At 45.3% G+C, this 23,646-nt stretch overlaps 1 protein-coding gene across 1 annotated transcript; it reads right to left on the bottom strand.

Annotated features, from left to right (window-relative positions):
• Positions 1-228: 228 nt before the first annotated feature.
• On the bottom strand, positions 229-933 carry LOC118831814 (60S ribosomal protein L29-like). Its single transcript, XM_036739261.1, has one exon. It carries the CDS (start codon positions 931-933, stop codon positions 229-231), a length of 705 nt encoding a protein of 234 aa, XP_036595156.1.
• Between the last annotated feature and the right edge of the window lie 22,713 nt (positions 934-23,646).

Here is a 23,646-nt window from a genome sequence, read left to right as displayed (position 1 = left end):
TCCAGCATTTATCATTTTCCTGTTTTGTCATTTTAGCCAATCTGACAGGAGACATGTGGTATCTAAGAGTTGTTTTGATTTGCATTTCTCTAATCAGTAGTGATTTAGAGCATTTTTTTTCTTATGATTCACCATTTCCTTTATTTGTACAAAATAGTGAATAATCATACCCTGGCTAGGAAAAATCGGTGGTTTGGGGTTTAAATAAGTCCTTCTGTCCTGAAGCATCTACTTTGAAGGCTTGGGACTAGCAGCTTTAGCCCCAGCATCTTTGGGTTTGGACTCGGTGGCCTTGGGATCAGTAGGCTTAGCAGCCTTGGAATCACTGGGCTTTGGGGCCTTAGAATCAGACTTGGCTACCTTGGGACCGGACTTGGAGGCCTTAGCATCAGATTTGGTGGCCTCAGCATCAGATTTGGTGGCCTCGGGGCCAGATTTGGTAGCCTTAGGATCAGACTTACTGACCTTGGTGGCAGACTTGGTGGCCTTGGGGTCAGTGGACTTGGCGGCCTTGGGGTAAGTGGGCCTGGCACCCTTGGGTTCAGTGGTTCTGGCAATCTTAGAGTCAGGCTTTGTGATCCTGGAGCCTGGACGTTTGATGCCGACCCTAGGACCCGGACGCTTGCTGGCCATCTCGTGGCCAGCACGCAGGGCACTGGCTTTGGGGATCTTGGGCCTGAGGAGCTTGGCCTTGGAGGCCTTGGTGCTCAGGGCCTTGATGGCCTCTGCTCTGGCCTTGATGGCTTTGGTGTTGTTGGCCTGCATCTTCTTCAGCCCCTTCTTGTTGTGTTTCTTGGCAAAGCGCATGTTTCTCAGAAACTTGGGGTCAACCCCTTTCAGAGACTCGTATCTCTGTGACCTAGGCTTCTTGATGCCATTTCTGTGCCATTTACTTGATTGGTTGCGAGTGGTATGGTTCTTAGACTTAGCCATTTCTACACCGCAGCCTGCGCTAACAGGCGCTCCACCGACCGGAAGAGGCCAAAGCGAGAGAGAGAGAAAGAAGGCAGCATTTTTTCATATACCTATAGATACCTTTAATTTCTTCCTCTGAAAATGTATGCTATTTTTTTTTTGATCATGGCCTTCAGGTAGTCCAATAATTCTTCAATTATCCCCCCTCAATCTATTTTCCACATCAGCATTCCATTCCATATCCAATGAGATAGTTCATGTTTTCTTCTATTCTTTTACTCTTTTTATTTTGTTTTGTTGTTTCTTGATGTCTTACGGAGTCATTAGCTTCTACTTGCCCAAGTTTATTATAGCTGTGTGACCCTGGGCAAGTCATTTAACCCTGTTTGCCTCAGTTCCTCATCTGTAAAATAAGCTGGAGAAAGAAATTGCAAACCACTCTGGTATCTCTGCCAAGAAAACCCCAGATGGAATCATGAAGAATTGGACATGACTAAACAACAATAATTCCTTATTTGAAAGAAACAGGAAAGGGAAAAAGGATTGTGTGCAGTTAGTCAATGAACATTTATTAAGTGCCTACTGTATACTAGGCACTGTTCAAAGTACTTGGGATAGAAAGAAAGATAAAAGACAGCCCCATCTTTTAAGGAGCTCACAATCTAATGGAGGCAATTATATGCAAATAACTATGTACAAATAAGCTATATATAGGATAATTTGGACATAATCAACAGAGAGAAGGCACTGAAATTAAGAGATTGAGAAAGACTTCCTATAGAAGGTGGCATTTTAGCTGGGACTTGAAAGATGTCAGGGAAGCCAGGAGGCGGAGATGAGGAAGGAGAGCATTCCAGGCATGGGGGAAATATAATGAAAATACCAAAATATATTCTGGTAGGGAGATAGAGTGTCTTGTCTGAGAAACATCAAGGAGGACAGTGCCATTGGATGACAAAATATATGGTAGGGCATGAGATGTGAAGAAACTGGGAAAGTAGGGGAGGTGGGGTAAGGGAAGTTATAAAGGGCTTTGAATGCCAGAGGGTTTTATAGTTGATCCTGGAGGTGATAGGGAATATATTGAATAGGGTAGTTAATACGGTCATGATAGCATTGCATATTGAGAAGATCTACTCATGTCAGTCAATCTAGGAACTAGACAGAGGAAGTATGATGGAGAATATTTGAGTAAAGGTCATTGGAGACAAAAAACAGAAGGAATATTATCATCAGAATATACAACAGATCATCTGAATGCAAAGACAAAATAGGTGAAAATGTTGGGAAATGAATCACAAGCCTGGCACAGAATCATGAGAAAGTAGTGATGGGGGCTACAATGATCTCAACATCTCCTTGAACTTTCTATGCCAAAAACAGAATAGTTGATATTTTTGTTTATTTTTTTCGCTTACCTCCTTGAAACATTTGTCCTTCAAAAGGTGAGGAGCCAACAAGAGGAAATTATATTCTGTATCTGATTCTCACCAACAGGAAGGAACTGGCTTCTGAGGTGGAAGGAATGGAAGTCTTGGAGGGAAGTGATCATTCTATCTTGTAATTTGTGATAGAGAAGGAGGTAAATCTGGGAATTGTCTGATGTGCCCCCTAGATTTGGGGAGAACATATTTCAAAAGGTTCAGAGAAAGAATAAGTAGGAGCCCATGGAACAAAATTCCATAAGGGATGTATGCCCAAAACAGATCTGAAGATACAAAGGGAAATAATTCTAATAAGGAAGAAAAAGTGGAATAATCTAAAGAGCCTGATGTGGATTCACCAAGAACTTCCCAATTAACTTAAATGTGAAAAAGATGTGTAGAAGATGGAAGCAAGGTCAGGTAGGAGGATGAATACAAAAGTGTGTCAAAGTTCCATAAGAAATATCAGAAGAACATGAAGGATGAAGAGGAGGAGGGTGTGGAAAGAGGAGAAGAAGAAGGAAGAAGAGAAGGAGGAGGAGGAGAAGAAGAAGAAGAAGAAGAAGAAGAAGAAGAAGAAGAAGAAGAAGAAGAAGGAGGAGGAGGAGGAGGAGGAGGAGGAGGAGGAGGAGGAGGAGGAGGAGGAGGAGGAGGAGGAGGAGGAGGAGAAGGAGGAGGAGGAGGAGGAGGAGGAGGAGGAGGAGGAGGAGGAGAAGAAGAAGAAGAAGAAGAAGAAGAAGAAGAAGAAGAAGAAGAAGAAGAAGAAGAAGAAGAAGGAGGAGGAGGAGGAGGAGGAGGAGGAGGAGGAGGAGGAGGAGGAGGAGGAGGAGGAGGGAGGAGGAGGAGGAGGAGGAGGGAGAGGAGGAGAAGAAGAAGAAGAAGAAGAAGAAGAAGAAGAAGAAGAGAAGAAGAAGAAGAAGAAGAAGAAGAGAAGAAGGAGGAGGAGAAGGAGGAGGAGGAGGAGGGAGGAGGAGGAGGAGGAGGAGGAGGAGGAGGAGGAGGAGAAGAGAAGAAGAAGAAGAAGAAGAAGAAGAAGAAGAAGAAGAAGAAGAAGAAGAAGAAGAAGAAGAAGAAGAAGAAGAAGAAGAAGAAAGAGGAGAAGGAGAAGAAGAAGGAGGAGGAGGAGAACTAGCATTTTAAATTCATTTTATCCTCACAACAACCCTGAGAAGGAAAGCTAAGGACAGTAAGAATTGCTTTTTCTTAAATTACATTGGGACCAAAAAGGAGGTCTAATTCTCTTCTAATCCTAATCCTTCTCTAATGAAGGTATAGGACCGATGTTTGGAGTATATGGATTACAATAACTGAGGACTGAGTGAAGGAAGAGCTGTTCAGGTCTTACAATGCATTTGTTTCCCTACCAAAGATAATTATTTGGGAACTGGAAAAGACAGAACAAATAATGACCAAATGAGAGTCAATACCTAACATAAATAAGTACCTAGATGCTCTATTGATGAATTCAAGTCACCTGGCCCAGAGAAACAACATGCTAAGAGAAGGACTGGTTGTGATTGTAGAACCACTCCTGTGATTTCTGAAAGATTGTGGAGAAAGACAAGGGTACTATAGGATTAGATTTGGACAAATAACTCTGAAAGGAAGATACTGGAGCCTGTAAATTATAGGCTACTGAGTTTGACTTTGATTCCTGGCAAAATTCTAAATAGTATTATTAATGAATACCTCGAAAAGGAAGCATGGCATCCATCAAAGTTAAGTCGTGCTGGACAAACATTATTTCTTTTTTTTTGTCAAGGTTACTAAACTGGTAGATCAGGAAAATGATAGTTAGCCTAGATTTAATAAAGCATTTGAAAATGTCTCATGCTATTTCGTGGAAATGATGAAGAGAAATGGGCTATATATTTCTACAATTAGACAAATTGCTACTTTTTGCTTCACTTTCAGAATTACAACATGGAATCCTTGGGCACTCCAATTTATAATTAGCAGTTATAGAATGCTTTAAGGTTTGCCATAGAGGAGTGGGAAACCTGCAGCCTAGCGGTCATATGTGACCCTCTAGGTCCTTAAGTGTGGCCCTTTGACCAAATCCAAACTTCACAGAACAAATCCCCTTAATAAAAGGATTTGTTCTGTAAAACTTGGGCACAGCTAAGGACGTAGAAGGCCACCTGTGGCCTCAAGGCTGCGGGGTCCCCACCCCTGGCAAGAGCATTACAAATGTTGTCTCATTTGACTCTCCCAACAGCTCTGAGAGGTGGTATTATTATCATCTCCATTTATAGATGAGGAAAGGGAGGCAGACAGAGTTAAGTGACTTTTCTGGGATCACACAACTAGTAAGTGTCTGAGGCCAGTTTTGAATTCAGGTCCTCCTGGCTCCAGGTCCAGAGCTTTATCCACTGCTGGGGGAGGGGGGAAGTGTTGGTTCAGTCTATGGTTAAATGTGCAGCCTTAAAGAGCAGTCATTAACGATTCATGTAAACGTTAAAGGAAGTCTCCAATGCACTTTCCCAGGCATTTTATACTAGGATGACTTGGATAAAGGCATAAATAGCATGCTTAGCAAATTTGTTGCCTACACCCAACTGGGAGGTATAGCTAACAAACTAGATGACAAAATCAGGATTCAGAAAGATCTTAGTAGGGCAGAACTGTGGACTGGATCTAAAAAGATGAAATCTCATAGGAATAAATGTAACGTCTTATGCTTGGGTTCAAAAAGCCAACTTCACTAATACAAGATTCACCAGCATGGGTATGGCTAGACTGTAGCTTATCTGAAAAGATTAGATGGTTTTAGGGGACTACAAACTCAATCAGTATGTCAACAAGGCAACATCGTAGCCAAGAAAGCTAAGAAGCATATCTTTCAGGAAGAGGGCAGCTAGGTGGCACAGTGGATAGAACACTGGGCTTGGAATTAGGAAGACTCATCTTCATGAATTCAAATCCAGCCTCAGATGCTCAAGCTCTGTGATCCCTGGCAAATCATTTTTTTGCTGCGGTTTGTTGTGTGTAAAATGAGCTGGAGAAGGAAATGGCAAATCACTCCAGTATCTTTGCCAAGAAAACCCCAAATGGGGTCACTGAAGAGTCAGACACGACTGAAAAACAACTAAATTGATCATGAGTTCTGATGTACATCATCCAGATCATGCCACATCTGGACTACTACAATCAATTCTGTGAGCCACATTTTTGGAAGGATACTGATAAGCCAGAGAGTATTCAAAGGAGCGAAACCAAAGTGGTGAAGGTTCTCTAGACAAAGCCACCTCCATAGTCTCTGAGAAGTGAGACCATGCCATATGAGGATCATTGAAAGGAAATAGGGATTCCCAACAATTAGTCAGTCAACAAACATTTATTAAGCAACTACTATGTGCCAACCACTGTGCTAAATTCTGGGGATACAAAGAAAGACAAGAGACATCCCTGCCCTCAAGAAGATCACAATTTAATTAGGGAGACGCCAAGCAAACAAGTCTGTACAAATAAGCTACATATAGAATAAATAGGAAATAATTAACAGAGGGAAGGCACTGGAATTAAGAGGGAACTTAGTGACTTAGAAAAGCATAGAACACCCTCTCTGTTCCGGGTAGCTGGAGGACAACAGAAAGGAGACAGAGTTTGGGACCTGGGTGTTTCCAAAGATTGTCCATCACACCTTCCTTCTCAGCCTCCCTACCCAGCCCTGTAGTCAAGAATTCAAACCATCCAGAGGTGTTTGACAAGGGATTGTGCCGAACCCAAAGTCCTGACCCTAGTCCTGAGGTATTGAAGAATGATTGAAAATGAAGTCAGACCAGATTTCCTGCCAACCCCAGGGCGGGGCAGAGGTGAAAAGGGGGCAGAATTTGGGTCTCAGACTCAAATGAATATTCAGGTACTCTTCATTATCCCATGCTAATGGTGGGGGTGGGGGAGGTTAAGGAGGGAAGAGATGACATGAATGACCCAAAAAGACTAGATAATGGGTAATATAAAATTATTTCTATTTGAAAGGCATACTACAAGTATCCCATCTTGATTAGACTTGGATTAGTTACTCTCCTTAAAAGGATTAATTTATCTTGCCCAAGGAGGTGGGTGGGAAAGGAGTCAAATGAAGGCCACCACCAAGGAATTTTTGAGAGACATCTCCAACATCCTGGTAACACACTGTTGCTAATGTTCCCAGCCACCCTATCCTGACTTTGTCACAATGATGATCTCCAAGCACTTATTAGCCATCAGGATGGGTGGGAGAGAAGAAGTTGTTTGTTTGAGGATATAGTTCCCATTGTACAGATAGCAAAACTAAGAGATAGGGAAGTGGCCAGCTGGAGGTGTCTCTTCCCCACTACCTGTGTTTTCTTTGAGGATCATCTTGTCACTCCCTCTGTAGGTGTGCGTGCCTGTTCTGTGGCTTACTCTGTCACAGTCAGTGGGTATCAGTTGCAGCCTAATCCATTTCTTGCCAGGAAAAAAAACTGGGTATTCAGCATTTCTGAAAGACATTGAAACAAGTATCATTCCAATTACCTATGGCCTTTATGATCCATCTCCTGTCTCTATGATTTTTCACAAGGCTGTCCCCCATACCTGGAAAAATCTCTCTCCTCACCTCCTTAGCTTCCTTCAAGGCTTAGTTCAGGTGCTACCTCCTCCATGAAGTCTTTCCTGATTTCCCTAGTTGTGTTTTCTTTCTCTCAAATTATTTTGGGTTTACTTACCTCTTCATGTGTTGGTTTCCCAGTAGAATGAAAGCTTCTTGAGGATAGGGACCCTTTTCTCCTCTTTCGCCTTTGTATCCCCAATGCCAAGCACTTTGCTGCAGAGTTGTCATAGTTGTTGTTTGGTTGTTTGGTTGTTTTCAGTCATGTCCAACTCTTCATGACTCCATTTGGGGTTTTCTTGGCAAGAGTAGGTGCTATGTAAAAGCTTTATTTTATTGAAATGGAATTAACTTGCCCAAGGTCACATAGTGAATTAGAGGCAGAACCTAGGTTTTCCTACTCCCAGATCAGTGGTCTTTCTACCTTGCAACACTGTTACACAAGGCTTTGTGGCAGTCCTTTGGGAAGAGGGGAAGAGAGGCCTAGGAGCTGTAGGGTGACCAGAAACCTCCCAGAGAGGAGGACAGTCCCCTTTCTCTTGCTACAAGAAGATAGTTCTCTGTACCTTGGAGAATGGGGACACCTTTATGGAACCCAAGCTCACTTCAGGAAAGGGGATCCCAGCTCTGGAGTCCCTGGTTGGCTTCAGAGCCTGATCCAGTTCTAAAGGCATCCCTACCTCCTAAGGACAAAAGGTTAGCCAGCCCACCTTGGGTCTGAGACAAATGAGAGGTGGGCCCACTTAGTGCAACCCAAAGTGAAGGGAAAGGGTTGAAGATGATATAGCCCCTTCTCTTTTATCCACAGTAATGCTTCCTCTGTGTAATATTTCCTGAGCTCCCCAGTTGATAGTGTTTAATCTCTCCTCAATTGTCTTGGGTCATCATAGTCCTCTGAGGTGCCCAATACTCTGTCCCAAGATGCCAGAGAGGGCCCTGAAGATCGAGGGCTCTGAACCTCAAAGATCTGGGGCAGGGCTACTAACCCCAGGCAGCAGATGTCAGCACAAAAACCTAGGGAACCAAGGTTTAGCCTCAGTGTCATAGGCAAGTGAGGGAACACAGTGGATGGTGTTGAGCTTGGCCTCAAGAAGAGTTGGGTTCAAATCCTTTCTCAAGTTAGTAGGTAGGGATGGGGTGGAAAGAGGAAAATCTGTTCTTTGGATAAGGAACAGCAAAGATGTCAGGCTACAGGAGGACAGGGTGAGAGCAGGGAACAATTCAAAGCCCAGTTTGGCTAGATCATAAAGTAAGAGGGATGAGGTTGGAAAGGTGTGTTGGTACCATGCTGTCATGACTACGAGGCCTAAGCAGGGAGATTTCAGACTAGGTTGCTCTGCACCTTGTGGTCATAGTCCAATTTTCACAATTGGAAGCCCCAAAGAACCATTACTTCTCTCTGGCTTTGAACACCACACTAAGGGGTTTGTTTTTCAATCCTAGGCAGCATGGTACTACTTATGTAGAACTTCTTGAAGGGTTTTGAGCATGGGAATGATGTCATCAGACCTGTGCATTAGAAATGTTACTTTGACAGTCTGTGAAGGAAAGTTTAGAGCAGGGAGAGACTAGAAGCAGGGAGATAAGGTAGGAGGCTATTGAAATAGAAAGAATGAAGACCAGAATTAGGTGATTTCAGGGAAAGTAGAAAGGTGGGGATGAATGGGAAAGTTTTAGATTTAGAATTAATCAAGGAAGGGCCTGGTAATGAATTAGATAAGGAGTGGGAAGATGGAGAGCAAAGGCAATGTGAAGGAGAGGGAGGAGCTGAGGTCTCTGTATTTTCAAGCTTGGGGGACCATAATGGTAATATAAATTTGAAGATCTTTCCCACCCATTAATAGGCCCATGTGACCTGCTTATGTCATACTCACAATTATCATCAATGTTGTGTTTATTGCCTTGCTAATACAGGGACTAAGAGAATTGCCAGCAATAGAAAAAAGGAAGCCCCCATCAGGTGTAGTAGGGTGGAAGCTCTGGGACCCAGGGCTCCAAACCTCAGTTATTCCTGCCCCTCTACAAATCACAAGGAAATTCACACCAGGAAAGGGCAAGGCTTTGACTACTGTCCCAGTACCCTCATAGCAGCACCCTTCCCCAGTTAGCTGTGAATTTCCTCATAGCAGGCAGGGGCTGTCACCTTTAATTCCCTAAGGACATGTGACATGGGCATGTGTGAGCTGATTCCAACATCTATAACAGAATAGCTAGTGAGAAAAATGCAAAATGGTCCCCTTTCCTCAGGCCAGGCAACCATAGGCCAGGGCCTCTTAACCTGAGGTCTGCTTCGTGGATAGATTTCAGATGGGCCTTGAAAGAAACAGTTATAGCTTCAGCCTCCTTCTATTCCTTTCTTTCCCACAGTGCATCTGAGTACATGGAAGGACTCAGGTTAGCCTTGCCAAGTGACGAATTGACCCTTTGGGCAAGTCATTCATCCTCCATTATAGATAGAGATAAGGGGAAGATCACTAAGTGACACACATCAGATAGGAGACATCACCAGGTTTAGGGTCACTGTCAATTTCAGCATGCTTACCCCTGCTTCACCCAGTAGGGGCTATAATAAACATCTTTAAAAATGGATTGAATTTTCAGCTTATGAAATGATTTCACTCCTGAGCCTCACAACAGCTTATGAGGAAGACAGGGCAAGGATTATTATCTCCACTTTACAGACCAGGAAACTGAGGCCCAGAGAGAGAAAAAAGGGATTTGTTCACAATTGCAGGATTGCTAAGTGGCAGTGCCAGGAACAGAACTTAGGTCTTCCGGCTCTTTGAAGTGAATGAGAAGAGCTCCGGACTGGCACCCAGGAGAACTTGGGGTTGAGTGTTGTCTTGCTCATGGGATCTTGGACAACTACAATTTTTTCCAGGGGGCATAGGGTCTGGACCTATGATATCATCAGCATAGGGAGCTCCAGGAAAAGAAACTCCCTTTATCCATGCAGTTCACCCAACCATTGCACCATTTATAATCTTGGCAAAGTTGCCTGGGGATGCTGATAGGTGTGTTGGTAACCAAAAATGGGCTCCTTAGCACTTAGTCAACAAGTGCCCTTGACTAGTTTGGCTTTTTCCCCCGAACTGAATGCTGTTTGTATGTTGGATTGGAGTAAGTTTGTAGGCCCCTTCACCTTGCTTCCCTTGCTTAAGCTGATCTAAAGAACCTGTGCTTTCCCCGGTGTACCTTACACCCCCGCAGAAGCCGGATGGTTAAAAAACAGCTTCCATTGGAGCCAGAGGCTGCCATAGCTACAGCCACACCTGAAGCTGAAGCAGGAGCTGCCGGTAGCAGAGCTGACCTACGGGAGGAAGCTGAACAAGGACTTGAGGCCAGTGGGTAATCTTTTTACCATAGAGGGGAAGCATGTATATGATTTTGCTGTACACCATCATGTTTCTCTGTGGCCTCCTGGTTACTCTTGCGAGGCGTACTTATTGGGCCTGGAAGCTTTTGATCAATATGTCAAAATGGGGATGCTGGTTCATGGATTGGTTACTGTGGAGCCTAAATATATGCTTTGATTCTTCTGCCTCCTACTTTGAGAGTTTCTTATATCCAGCGGTTCTGAACCTTTCAGACATATATATGATCCTCTTTGAAATTATAAACTCTGCCCTCCTACTACAATAGGTCAAATCAACAGCAAGCATTTGGAATTGGAATTGGAAATGTAAATAGAAGTAAAAAGGTAGTCCTAAACCCTCAAAGAACTTATACTCCAATGAAGGAAGGCAACACTTAAAAAGAAGCTGAGGGAGAAGGAGGTACAATAGAAGGAGTGTGGTAAAGAAAAAAAGTCTGGAGGAGTCAGGAGCAGGTCCAGAGAGATATGGAAGAGTAAATGTGGCTGGCCTGGACCCTTCCTGAAAACGGGGGTTCCAGGAGAAACTGACCAATCAGAGGAACGACAGTCATTGAGGAATCTTCCAGGGTGAAAAGGCTGCTGGGGTATGGTAAAGAAAGGAGGTTAAGTGACTTGCCCAAAGTATGTGTCAAAGGTGAGACTTGAACCTAGGTCTCCTCGTGTCTGAGGTCAGCTCAGAAATAGCTATGCCATACTGTCTCTGTCTGAAAAATAAGGTCCATAACGCTTTCATCCATGTATCAAAAAAAGCCATCAAACCTGAAATCTGAACCTCTCCCATGCCACATTTCCAAGTTTTGAAATTCTACTCATTTTTAAGACTCAGCTTAAATGCTCCCTCCCCTCATAGGACTCTTTTGGACTTTATACATTCTGTCTCGTATTTTGGTTATATTTAATTTAGTAATGGGGATAATCTTGGGTGCCCCCGATCTTCTGGATCACATGGTAATTGTCTGAGGCCACATTTGAACTCAGGTCCTCCTGACTGTAGGTCCAGTGCTCTATCCACTGAGACATTCAGCTGCAAACTCAGTGTCAATATGGTGCTAGGACTATGAGAGAACTAAAGATGACACACTGTCTTCCTGTCTAGCCCTTTTTGGTGGGTCAGTGGGTTCTGGAAAAGCACACAAAGACTTGTACTTTACCATAATATAGTAATTTCATATTGGTTCCTAAGGACTTATGCTTTGCAAATATGAGGGCCACCCCAGGAAGCATGCATAACGGCCATGCTCTGGACCTTTGATAAAGGACATGTAGAGGTTTCCCATTGGTCCTTTGGTCCTAGGACAGGTATAGACATAATGATCCAGGGAATGTGAGACTACTCTCTTTGAGGAACAGGCTCTCCCAAAACTGAACCCAGTGTGCTTGAATCCAGAGCTGGTGGGGAGGGGGAAGGATACGATATACTTGCCTGGCTGTCCATGACAGATATGCACCTTGATTGTTTTGGGTTAGGGCAAGTTCTTTTAAGCTAGAGAAAGAGGAAGTCACCAGAAAAAGAATCCATCTTCAAGCCATGTAGAAGAAGTAGGCTAGGGGTTAGAGAGATACACCCTGCTCTAGGCGCCCTCTCCTCCAGCCCCCTGGCCTCCTTGACAAAATCTCTTAAATAGGGCTTAGATATGGCTCACGTCTAGGGTCTGCTCAAAAGGAATGAACATCAGATGTCCCTTTTAGAAAAGTCACTCAATATACGAAGTAATAGATATCAGATATAGGACAGCTATATATTTCTCCACCACAAATTAAAAGTGGAAAACACAAAAGACTCATAGATACACATTGACTAATATTTTAAACAGGAAATAATAATCCATCACAAAGGGTTAACAGGAACCCTTAAACAGGTACAGAAAGTACATAAGGCTTTCAAAGGATTCATAAAAACCATACTTAAACACTACAGAAACATATGTTGCTCATTATGTCTGTTATAATGACCCATGAGGTAAAGACTCTCAGGGAATCTGTGGGACTGCTAAATAGATTTCATCTCTACTTTAACCTGTACTGTCCAAGTATCAATTCCAGGTCCAGGTTTTTGGCCAGCTAGGTCATGGCTTAAGTTTTTGGATTCTAGAATGGTCCCATCCACGGTCATCTCCTCCTCTAAGTAGTGTTGCAGTTGAAAGAAACATCTTCCAAACTTTTCTTAGCTCCTAAACTTCTGAGCTCAGCTCTAGTCAACATGGCTAGAAAGATCCATCGAAGAATCACTGTTCAGCCACTTGTGCTCAGAAAAGGGAACAAAGTGCTCTAAGAAAATTGGAGGAGGGAAAGACTGCTAATAATTGGGAGGATCACAGGAGGCCTTTAATAAATGTGTGTTGAATTGAACCTACTGAAAGGGCTTCAGTCCAATGCAATGCAATAAACATTTATTAAATGCCTACTGTATGCTAACCCTGGGGATACAAAGACAAAACCATTCCTGCCCTCAAGGAGCTTATATTCTCCTAGGGGAAAACAACATATAAGCAAATAAGTCGATGTAAAATATATAGAAAATAAATACAAAGCAGAGAATATAAAATAATTGAGGGGAGAGGGTACAATCAACTAAAGGAACCTGAAAAGAGGTAGCACTTGAGCTAAGTCTTGAAGAGAGCTAGGAACTCAATTCAGTTCAGTTTAATAAATATTTAGCAAACATCTACTATGTCCCTGGCACTGTGCTAAGGCCTGGGGACACAAAAAGAAGCAAAAGGCAGCCCCTGCCCTCAAGAAGCTTACAATATAATCTAATTCTGAGAGATGGCAATGGGGAGGGAGAGTATTCCAGGAATGGAGAAAACCCTCTGCAGAGGCAAAGAGATGGAATGTTGGGTACACGGAATAGCAAGTACACAAGTTTGACTGGAATCTATAATGTATGAGGAGAAATAATGTGAAATCAGTCTAGACAGATAAGACAGGGTAGAGCCAGATCTTGAAGGATTTTTAAGGCCAAACCAAGAGTTTGTGATGTCGTCTGGAGGTAAATAGGGAGTTCTGAAACTTCTTCAACAAGGGAGTTGACATGGTCAGGCCTATGCTTTAAGAATATCAATTTGGAAACCATGTGGGGAATAACGTATTGGAGTAATATTGAAGAAGAACTTAACTCTACAAATAAGAAGACAAGATTGTTGACTGGGCCCTCAGCCGCTGTGATGCCCATGACAAATTGTAGTCATCAGTTCAAAGTCACTTTTGTTACCCCAGGCAATGGTGAGGGTATATACCTTGGGGGAATCATGGAATCATGGAACCTTAGAATGTCAGACTTTGACAAGGATTTAGGGGTCATCTGGTTTATCCTCTACCTGAAGCAAGGCCATCTCTCAGGAGGGAAGCCCCCTGGAGGTCACAAAAGCCTATAGAACCAGTGGCATGGCTGAGTGTCTCTGGATAGGAAAAGAGATGACACTATCAGCCCCAGAAAGCATAGTGTGCCCAAGCCCTGGGCATGGCTGCCTGGCCTGGTTCTTCCCCAGTTTCTTTCCTCTTGAAAAGAACCCTCCCAGGCAAGTGATGCCAAGAGAGACTAGGAGAACCAGTTCCCCCTGGAGGAAAAAGTGTTGCTGACCTCTCTCTGAGCCCAAGGTCAAGTTTGGTTCTCATCACACTTCTAGGAAGGGGCCCTTCAGCCAGGTATACTTCTCCCCCCCCCCCCCCCCCCCCCCCCCCCCCGCCCTCCCCCACTTCCATCCCCAAGTTTACCATGTGACCAAAGACATTCCTCTCTTAGTTTTTTGTTTGTTTGTTTGTTTGTTTGTTTGTTTTTTTGCTGCTACAATCCAATGGTGTTAATGAAAACTTTTTTATCTTATGGGGGTATTAAGATAACAACCTGGGTTATATCCTGGAGGTTGACAATGAGACACTGACTCTAAGACATTACCGATCCAGTTCCCACACCCACCCCCAGGCTCCCAATACACACACACACACACACACACACACACACACACACACATACACACACACACCCTAGGAAGCTAGAGAAAGTACTTGATCCTGGGGGTAGGGAAGGTGATGTTATCAAGGGGACTTGGGATTTAACTCAGATTTTGCCTCTAGCTAGCCATGTGACCTTGAATAAATCACTTCTCTATATCTCAGTTTCCCCATCTGATCCTCCCTGAGCCTAAATGGAGAACTCCAGACCCACACCACTGCAGACACTGACAGTCACTCTTCTCTTCTCAAGGGCCAGCAGGGTGACAAATCACAAAAGCCCAGGCCCAGGGATGGGAATAGACAACTAGGGCCCAGCTGGGCTGACTCTCTCAAGGCCCATCCAGGAGAAATAAACCCAGGATGCGTCCAGAATATTTCTAGTGTGGCCTGGAATTCTAAAATTAGTGCTTCACTCATAGACTGTTCAATTCAGCATTTCTGGGAGTCTTTCTCCAAGACTGTGATGTTAATGGCAGTTCAGACTTTCCGGTCCTGGGTCAAAAGGCAGATACCTCACTCCAGAAGAGGAAATGGCTAAGTTATCACCAGCCACTTACACTCCAGAAGAGGAAATGGCTAAGTTATCACCAGCCACTTACACCTTCTCAGCCCAGATTAGTTGACAGTAAGGTAAGATGGTAGCTATCAAGGGCCCAAGATGCATGGGAGAGGGAGGGGAGAGGTGGGAAACTTCCCTTCCATCGTTTCTGTGGAGGCTGAGGGTATACCTGAAGGTCAAAGTTGGGGCCTCTTTATTCCCACTGAATACTCTGTCATCCCTCTTTCTTTCTCCAGAATCATCTTCTCTGCTCTGTCTCTAACATCTGACTCTTCTCCCCTACCTGAGCCTTAGGCCTACCATCCCCCAAACCATCTACCTCCCAAGGAATGTGCAAGTAGAAGAAACCACCAACCCTTTCTATAAACAAACAGGAAGTGATTCTGCCCCAGTAGAGTCCCATACGGATGGGATGACCCCTTCTGATTTTTGTTCTGCTGCAAGGTGGGGCACCAGGTCAAGGCTGGGCAGGGGGAGGAGCTGCTCATACATGACCACATTCCTCCTTCCTGGGCATAAAAGGTGCTGCGACTTTGGCCAAGGACCTACCCGGCTTACAAGGAACCCAGGAGGAGGTGTCCAGACCTGCCTTCAGCTCCAACAGCCAGACAGGTTGGTGGTGTGGTATTGTCCGCAGAGGGAGGTAGCTTTCTTGGGTGAATGATGGTACTTGGAAGAATGATGGGGGAAATCTTTTTCCAGACTTATGGATGTTCTAGTTACCCATCAAACAGGTTTTAACTTATCCTTTGTGTATTTGGTCTTTCTCTGGGCACTGTAGGAAAGACAAGAGGGTACCCTCAGGGATCTCTTGTGGCATGAAGAAAATCAACTAGAGTTCAGTTCCAGGCTAAGCTGTATGATACTAGTAGGGTGTCAGGTCCTGGAAATACTCTGAATACAGCCTTGGAGGATGAGAAACTCTCATACAGCCTTCCATGAACTACTATATCTCTGTGTTAAGCAAGTCACTTAATCTCTCTGGGCCTCTGTTTCACTCATCTGAAAAATAAGGCTGGACTCAATGACCTCTACATCCCTTTCCACTTATACTTCTATGATTCTGGGATTTAAACAGAAGGTGGATGGAAGGCATTCCAGGAAAAAGTACGTAGAAAGTCAGAGTTGATGAGGAAGGGTGTATATCCAATGTCACAAATTGGGAAGGAGAGAGAATTGGAAACTCCTGAGACCCTGGAGGTTAGTTCTAGGGAGCAAGGCTGGGTGATCTGAGCCAACTCCTCATGGGTTAGGTCCTCATCTTTCTTTAGGCTCATAGGCCAGCCTGTGAGAGGCAGCACTGGGAAGTCTGTCCCTGGCAATCCCCTAACCCCACTTCCTCATTCAGGACCCCCTTGTCCCTAAGGATTCTGTTTTTAATTGGCTATCACTTAATCCATGCTAAGAAAGTTTCCTCCTCCTCCCAGGAGGACTTGAATTCATAAGAGATTCTGAAAAGACTGAATAGTCTTTATGTTTCAAAGAAAAGTCTCCTCTAATGGTGGAATTTTAGACACTGTGGTAGGTGACTAGGAGAGCAATACCTCTCACATCACATCTTATGGGCACAATTCTCTGGCTCAGGTACCACTCATCAAAGCTCTGGACTAGAGTTAAGGGCTATAGAGGTGTCACTAGATGGGCTACTTCCTTTTGCTAGATGGTATTTGGCTAGGGGATAAGGCAGTTAGCCCAGGAGGAGTGTGCCAGGGGCCTGGCCAAAGGGAAGGGGGAATGAATAAAGGAAACGTAGAGAGGCAGTGTTTTGTAGTGGAAACAGTTCTAGCTGGGACATCAGAAGAACTGTGGTCTGCCCCTGACTTGCTGTGTGACCTTCCTCTCTCTGGGCTTGTCTTTTTACAAACTGAGGGGTCTGGTCTAACTGATCCCTAAAACCCTTTCACTTGTAATATTCTATATAAAAGACAATCATTTGAAGGGATGGTGATCGTGGAGGGGACTAGTCTCCTGTATCTTCTCTGTCACCCCCTGAGACTGACAACATCTGGAGGCTCCTCTTCCTTTGTTGACTCAGTTCTATCTTCTGACCTTCTAAATGGGACTGTTGCCCCAAGTTCTAGATGCCTTGAGTTTCTCTTCTTTTTATATGCTCTCCTTTGGTGATCTCATCCATAGTCATTGAGTGTCCAAGTCGAATGATTTGACTTCCTCAGAATTACATCTATTCTCCTTTTCTCCTCCCACACAGGAATTGTGGGTGCAAGGCTAATAGGCTTGAGAGAATAACCAAGGGACACATCACCAAGAGATGATATTTGAGTCCCCTTCTTGGAAGAGGTTTACCAAAAAAAGGGAGAAAGGGCTCTGCTGGGGAGGGCCGCAGGCAGAGGAATGGACCAAATCAGTAATGAGACTCTCAAAGCACTAGGGACACAATATTGGGGCCACATTTTCTATTTCTCTGTAGGAGTAGCATGGTTTATAACATCAGGATACCATCCTTATAAATTTGGGGTCATTCTACAAATTATCTCCTGGTTTTTGCATTATCTGTTGTTCTGAATTACCTACTATGGAGAGTTGCTCAGTCTCTGCAGAATGCCCCCTCTAAAAGACTTAACTCTGGGCTATTATATCTGAGGAATTGGACATACTCCCTCCAGAAGAAATAGGGGGGAATGGAATAAGCATTTACATGTCTCCTACTGTATACCAGGTGCTGTGCTAAGTGATTTGATCCTCATAACAACCCTGCAAGATAGGTATTGTTATTGTCCCCCCACCCCCTTTACAGTTGAGAAATCCAAGGCAAACGGAGGTTAAGTGACCACCCAGGCTCATCTAAGATCACCTAAGTGCCTGAGGCCAGACTTGAACTTGAGTCTTCCTGACTTCAAACTCAGTGCTCTATCCATTGCATCATCTGGCTGCCTGAAAAAAAGCTCACAGATCAAGATACCCCCAAGGTTCTCCATAATCTCTTGATGAAAACTTCACCGTAACCAGGGCCATAGAGGTCTGAAAAATGGAAAACCACGGATGATCCAAAGGAAACCTGTTGAGTCAGGACCCTCCCTAACCCAACAGGCTTTCACCTGTGAGGCCAGCAAAACTAGGAGTTTCCTTTTCTCTTCTGCTCCCACCCCACAGAAAGGAAAGCTGGTCATGACTAAGAAGAAAAATCCCAAAGGGTCTGGATAATTCACAAAACCATCTCCAGCTGGCAGGGACCATGTGCTGGACTGTGGATAGAAATGAGTTTCTCCTAATATTCTTCCAGGTGCTGAGGCCCAGATACCATGTGGGAGATGAAGGGGTCCTTGTTGGCCTTGGTTTCTATGACCACGTGGCTCCTTGGGGGTGAGTCCTGAAGACATTGGAGGGTGGGAAGTGAATATGGGACAGCTGGGAGAATATGTGGATGTAGAGAGGGTAAAATCCCCCATTTCTGATCCCATCCTTCCTCTGTTCTCCTTGATTCCTCCGTAGGTCCCCCAGGAGCAGAGGCCCTGAATTCGGTAGGTTTGTTTATTCCTTCATCCCTTGCATTATCCCAGATGTTTGAATAGATGTGAGCCAGGTGGGGCTGACAATATCAGAATAGAGCCTGGGAAACAGGGCTGCTGGTTAATATCACTAGGAATAGGGCTGGAGCCAGCAAGGCAGAGAGCTGCCTCTGATACCTGACCAGGTAAATACCCTTGTGCCTTCTTTATGATAGAAAGAACCCTGAAGCAGGGAATCGTGGAACCTGGTTTTCTGAGCCTGGTCCCACCCCTGGCTAAGGGCTGGTCTTGTGCATCCCAGAACTGATCACTTAATGTTAGAGATAAAGAAATCATTGACTGACTCTCCTTCGCAAGTCTTAATAATGGAGAATCGATGATATTCCAGATGAAAGAAGATTTAGGCATTCATCCATTCAATCAATCATCACGTTTTTATTGAGCAACCATAGACTTTTATACTGGATCCTTTCTAAAAATGGGGATGGCTTGTCAGGGGTCTCAAGTAGCTTTCTTTCCATGGCTTACTGCTCTCTCTAAATCATGTGAAAGTTAAGCCTGAGGGACAATGTTGCCTCCTCACTCCTTTTCTAACACCCATTTTTCTCTCTCCTTTCTCCCCCAGTGCCCCGCTCACCCCATATGTAAGTCAACCTTGTATTGAGTGGGAGGACTCATGGGGTTGTGAATCCCTTCCTTCCCCCAGTCCCCAGGGACCAAGCCTCCAAGAACCTGGGCTAGAAGCTGCTGGGAAGGGGGTGGGAAGGAATGGGGTCAGAGGGGTTTGAAGACAAGGGAAAATGAACACCAAGTGGGGTGGGGACCAGTAAATATGCCTTGGGAATATACTTTCTCCTGCACTACTGCTTCCCCAATCTTCAACCACTCCTATCCAATCCTATACCAATCCCAGCCTCCCAGGCTCCTTCACTGATGCTTTAAGGTCTGTTTCTCCTGCAGCTCCAACCTACTGTGCACCAGTGAACAGGTAAGAGATAGAACCCTTGAGGGTTCAGGGGAGGGCAAAAATTATCTCTCTGGGAAAGAGAAACCCTTATAGCCCAAGGCTATGCCCATACTCCACTGCCCAAAGGTTGGGATGTCCTTTTTGCCTTGGGAGCCTCTGGGAACAGGATGCTCCAGGAGACAGGTACAGAGCACAGGGAACACACAGGCAGAGACTGCCCTCTCTCAATCTCCTGTGATAATGGTGCCTGTTTCCTTGCAGTGCTAATGTGACTGTGCCCTCTGACCAAGCAGCCCTGTGTACAGCCTTTACATTGCCCCAGTACGCCTGTGCGAAGGTACAGGGACCCTAGACTGTAATGACAGGTTGGGGGAGGTGTAAATTTCCATCTTAAACTTCCTATTTTCATTCACTCACTCATTCCTTTGCTTATTCATTCATCCATTCATTCAATAAACACTCCCTGATGCCTATTGTGTGGGAAAGTCTATACTCATCTATTCTATAGAGGAAATAGATGAATAAGTCAGGGCCCTTGTCCTAAGTGAACTTACTATCTACCATATGAATAAAATATGCACCCAAATAACTAGAGTACAAGAGAGGATGTGAGAAATTCAAGAAGGAGGAACCTAACAGGAAACATTTCATGGAGGAAGGGGCACCTGGGGGGAGACTTGGAAGCTAGATAGGATTTCCATAGGCAAAGGAAGGAGGAGGGAGGAGAAAATAGTTAACCATCCTAAGTTCGTCATTCAATAGCATGGGCAAAGATTCCAGGGTGGGAAAGATCTCTGGGTATGGTTAGGAAACAATCCCCAGCTGTGGGTGCCTACTAACCCTGTAATAATGTCCATTCTCACCAGAGCACCAATCTGACCTCGAGCCAGCTTGCTGCAATCCTGAGCTGCCACATCACGGGGCCAGCTATGGCCCTGGACCAGAATGCCTTCCTGCTACTCTTCCACCAGGTCAGCGTGGAGACCCTCCGCCTTGCCCTGAATCACATCAGCGTGCAGGTAATGGCCCCTCCCCCTCAGTCCTGAGCACAGCAACCTCTTGAGACCTTGTAACTTCAGTTCCTCTTGCCAGGGTCTCCAAGGATAGGGGGCAAAGGATCCCCCCATCTCATCTATCCCATCTATATTTTCCTTGAGCATTCCCTACTCAAGTTCTTTGGTTTATACAGATTGACAGTGCCCAGATTCCTATAGACACAAAGCAGCTCATCCTGACAGCAGCATGGGATGTGGCCAAGGCTGACTCTCAGGCAATGAATGCAGGCTTCTTGGCTTTCTGGTTTGGGGAGACGCTCCATGCCTACCTCCCAACCATAGACCTTGGCATCCTGGAGTGCCTGAGCCAGCTGCCCATACAGTGTGATGGACTGGCTGCCATGTAAGTGTTAGCCCTCCCAACCTGGTCCCCCCCCACCTCATCCCAGTCCAGAGATTCCCAGTCTTATTCCTTTCCCCCCCAACCCAAGCCAATCTCTACCCCAGACCCCTGTTCCATCCCAGGTTCAACAAGCACCTTCTCACCCTTATCTCTTTCTGCTTTCCTGATACGTTCAGGTCAGACTAAGCCATTTGCTGTGCCTTGTACTCATCCTGCCCCTCCCTTCTCTGTGCTTTCACCCCTGCCCCCCAATCTCGAATGTATCCTCCCCCATCTCTGCCTCTTAATAGCTCACATTTATACAGCCCTTTAAGGTTGGCAAATCACTTTGCCCACAACAGCCTTGTGAAGCAGCCACTGCGAGCATCAATAGTCCTCATTTACAGATGAGAAGGTGGGAGCTTGGAGAGATTAAAAGATTTGCTCATGGCCAGGTGCCTAGCTTGTAAATGCCACAACTGACATCCAAACCCTAATCTCCAGACTCCACTATTAGTGCTCATTTCACATGCTACCTGTTTTTAAAAAATTTTTAATTAATTAATTTTCAATATTCTTTTTTTTAAATGTTGAGTTCCAAATTCTATCCCTCCCTCCAACCCCTCCCCCATCCATTGAGAAGGCAAGACAAAGGATATCCATTATTATAACATGAAGTCATGTACAACATATTTCCACATTAGCCATGTTGCAAATAATAAAGCAAGAAAAATAAAGAAAATGGAGGGAAATGTGCTTCAATCTCATGCTGCCTGCTGAAATCCTTCTCTTCCTTGAAGTTCTCACTTGGCTTCCATGAAGCCTTCCCTGATAGTCCCTCACCCCTTGCCCACCATCCAGGAGCGTAAAATCCGATTTCTCACAGTGTATTGTCTGGGCCTCTCCCACACATTTGTCACCTGTATCCTGTACTAAGGTATTAAATTTCTCTGAGTTTCAGTTTCCTCATCTCTAAAGGGAGGATAACAATAACTCATGTCACCAACTCCAATAGAGAAAGAACTTTGTAAATCCTAAAGCACTTTATATGTTGATTAAAACTATAGTTATCGGGGCAGCTGCTGGGTGGTGCAGTGAGTAGAGCACCAGCCCTGGAGTCAGGAGGACCTGAGTTCAAATCCGGCCTCAGACACTTGACACACTTACTAGCTGTGTGACCTTGGGCAAGTCACTTAACCCCAATTGCCTTGCCTTCTCCCCTCCAAATGTCTTATCATCCCCACTAGACTATAAACTCCTCAGGAAGAGTTGAAACTTGGGTCTTAGTTTTATCCTCTATAAAATGAGTGTAATAATCCAAGAATCATAAACTTTCCAAATTGGGAAAAATTTTGGCAAGAGTCCAATCTGACCCCCCCTCATTCTGATGCTACTGAGGCCCTTTTCTGTACACAGAGTCCAGGCCTTGGACAGTGTGTACCCCAGTATGGACAGCAGCAGACAGTGGGCAGTTGCCAGTTGGATCAAACGCTTCCTGACCACTTTTGGTAAGTGATGCAGTCCCCCAAAGAGCCCCATTCTACCAGGCTGAAGAATCAGAACCTGAAATGCACATCTCTTGTGCCTTTTCTCAGAATGCCCCAAGAGCTCCTCCCAGGAGTGGGTCATTGTCAACTGGAGAAGCTTCAGGAACCATGTTTCCTATGCCGAGCTGGTGGGCACCTGGCGAGCCTTTGATGGGGTGAGTCTGCCCTCAGTGTAGGGCTAACATGATTTGGCTTCAGGAAGGAGAGGTTAGAGGGAGGGGGCCTGGATATCCTCACACCTGACATACCTCTGTGCTCTATGTCCCCCACCCCAGGCAGATGCTCTGAGTGCCTTGACTGGTCCACAGCTGGCAGAGTTCACTACCAGCCAGGATGCCTTGGCCAATGCCACGCTCGCTCCTCATCTTCTCCAGCTTCTGAACCACAGTGACATCCGCTTCACAGAGGCCTTCCTGGAAGCCCTTCCTGGTCCCCTCCAAAATGCTTCAGAGTCCAAAGCCTTGCTGGAGACCCTGCTGCATAAGCTGGCCCACAACCTCCTTGATCTCTGCTCACCCACCCTGAAGCGCTGGTTCCAAGAGCTACTGACTGGTCTTCTGCCTGCTTTTGATGTGGAATTGCTCAAGTTGCTGCCCACCCAGGTGGGCTGCACAGATTTCCAGGCCATGTGAGTTCCTCTCCACCCTCACCTCCTTACCACCACCAGTGGCAATACTTTCCTTTTCCTGTGGGGAGTGGGAGGGAGAACTTATTACTGCTAGGGAAACTGAGGCTCAGAAGGACTTAGTCACTCATCAGCAGTCTCAATGAATCAGTGGCACTGGTCTAGTCAAGCCATCCAACCTTTCCTGGGATCCCCTGCATGCCTGGGGCACAGATAAGACATGGCCACTATGTTCCCAGTCTGGGGAGACAGAGGAAGAGCAGAGCTGGACCTTACCCTCAGGTTGCTTGTAGTATTGGGGTGAGGGGGAGACAGAGATAGAACAGACCTGAGTGCTTCCCTCAGAGAACTCACAGTCTGGAAAGACAGAAGAGAAGTAGACCTGGGCCTTGCCTGGGAAAACCCAAGGGAGAACAGACCTGAGCCCTGACTTTGGGGAGCTCTTAGCCTGGAACGTTAAAGAGAAGAGACAGACCTGAGCCTTGCCTTCCTCTCCTCTGCCTTTGGGCCTTCTGAGAGTCCTACCCTGCCATGTTCTCTGTGCCAAAAGCCAATCTCTCACCTCAGGTACAAGGGCCTTGACCTTGTGCATGCTGTACTGGCCCCACCTACCCAGGAGGCAGTGTTTCAGGCCAGGAAGAACTATCTGAAACAACAAGCTTCCAAAGAAGGTGATGGGGGGGCTGGGCACCAAGGGATTCTCTCTGTTGGGTGTAGGGGTGGTGAGTTAGGGTGCTCTCTTTCTGACAATGTCACCACTGATATTTTCACTAGTTCTTCTCCCTTTGGTTTCTACCCATCTAGTTCTTCTCCCTATTTCTGTTTTTTGTCCTTTGAATCTCTCTCTCTCTCCTCTATCTCC

Source organism: Trichosurus vulpecula, chromosome 9 (assembly GCF_011100635.1).
Source record: "Trichosurus vulpecula isolate mTriVul1 chromosome 9, mTriVul1.pri, whole genome shotgun sequence".
Lineage (NCBI taxonomy): Eukaryota > Metazoa > Chordata > Mammalia > Diprotodontia > Phalangeridae > Trichosurus > Trichosurus vulpecula.
Note: the sequence above shows the minus strand (reverse complement) of the source record. Positions and strands in the feature narration are given on the sequence as shown.

What these genes read in the sequence shown, in the direction of transcription:
- LOC118831814 (XM_036739261.1), bottom strand. Translation starts at nt 933, where the DNA reads ATGGCTAAGTCTAAGAACCATACCACTCGCAACCAATCAAGTAAATGG.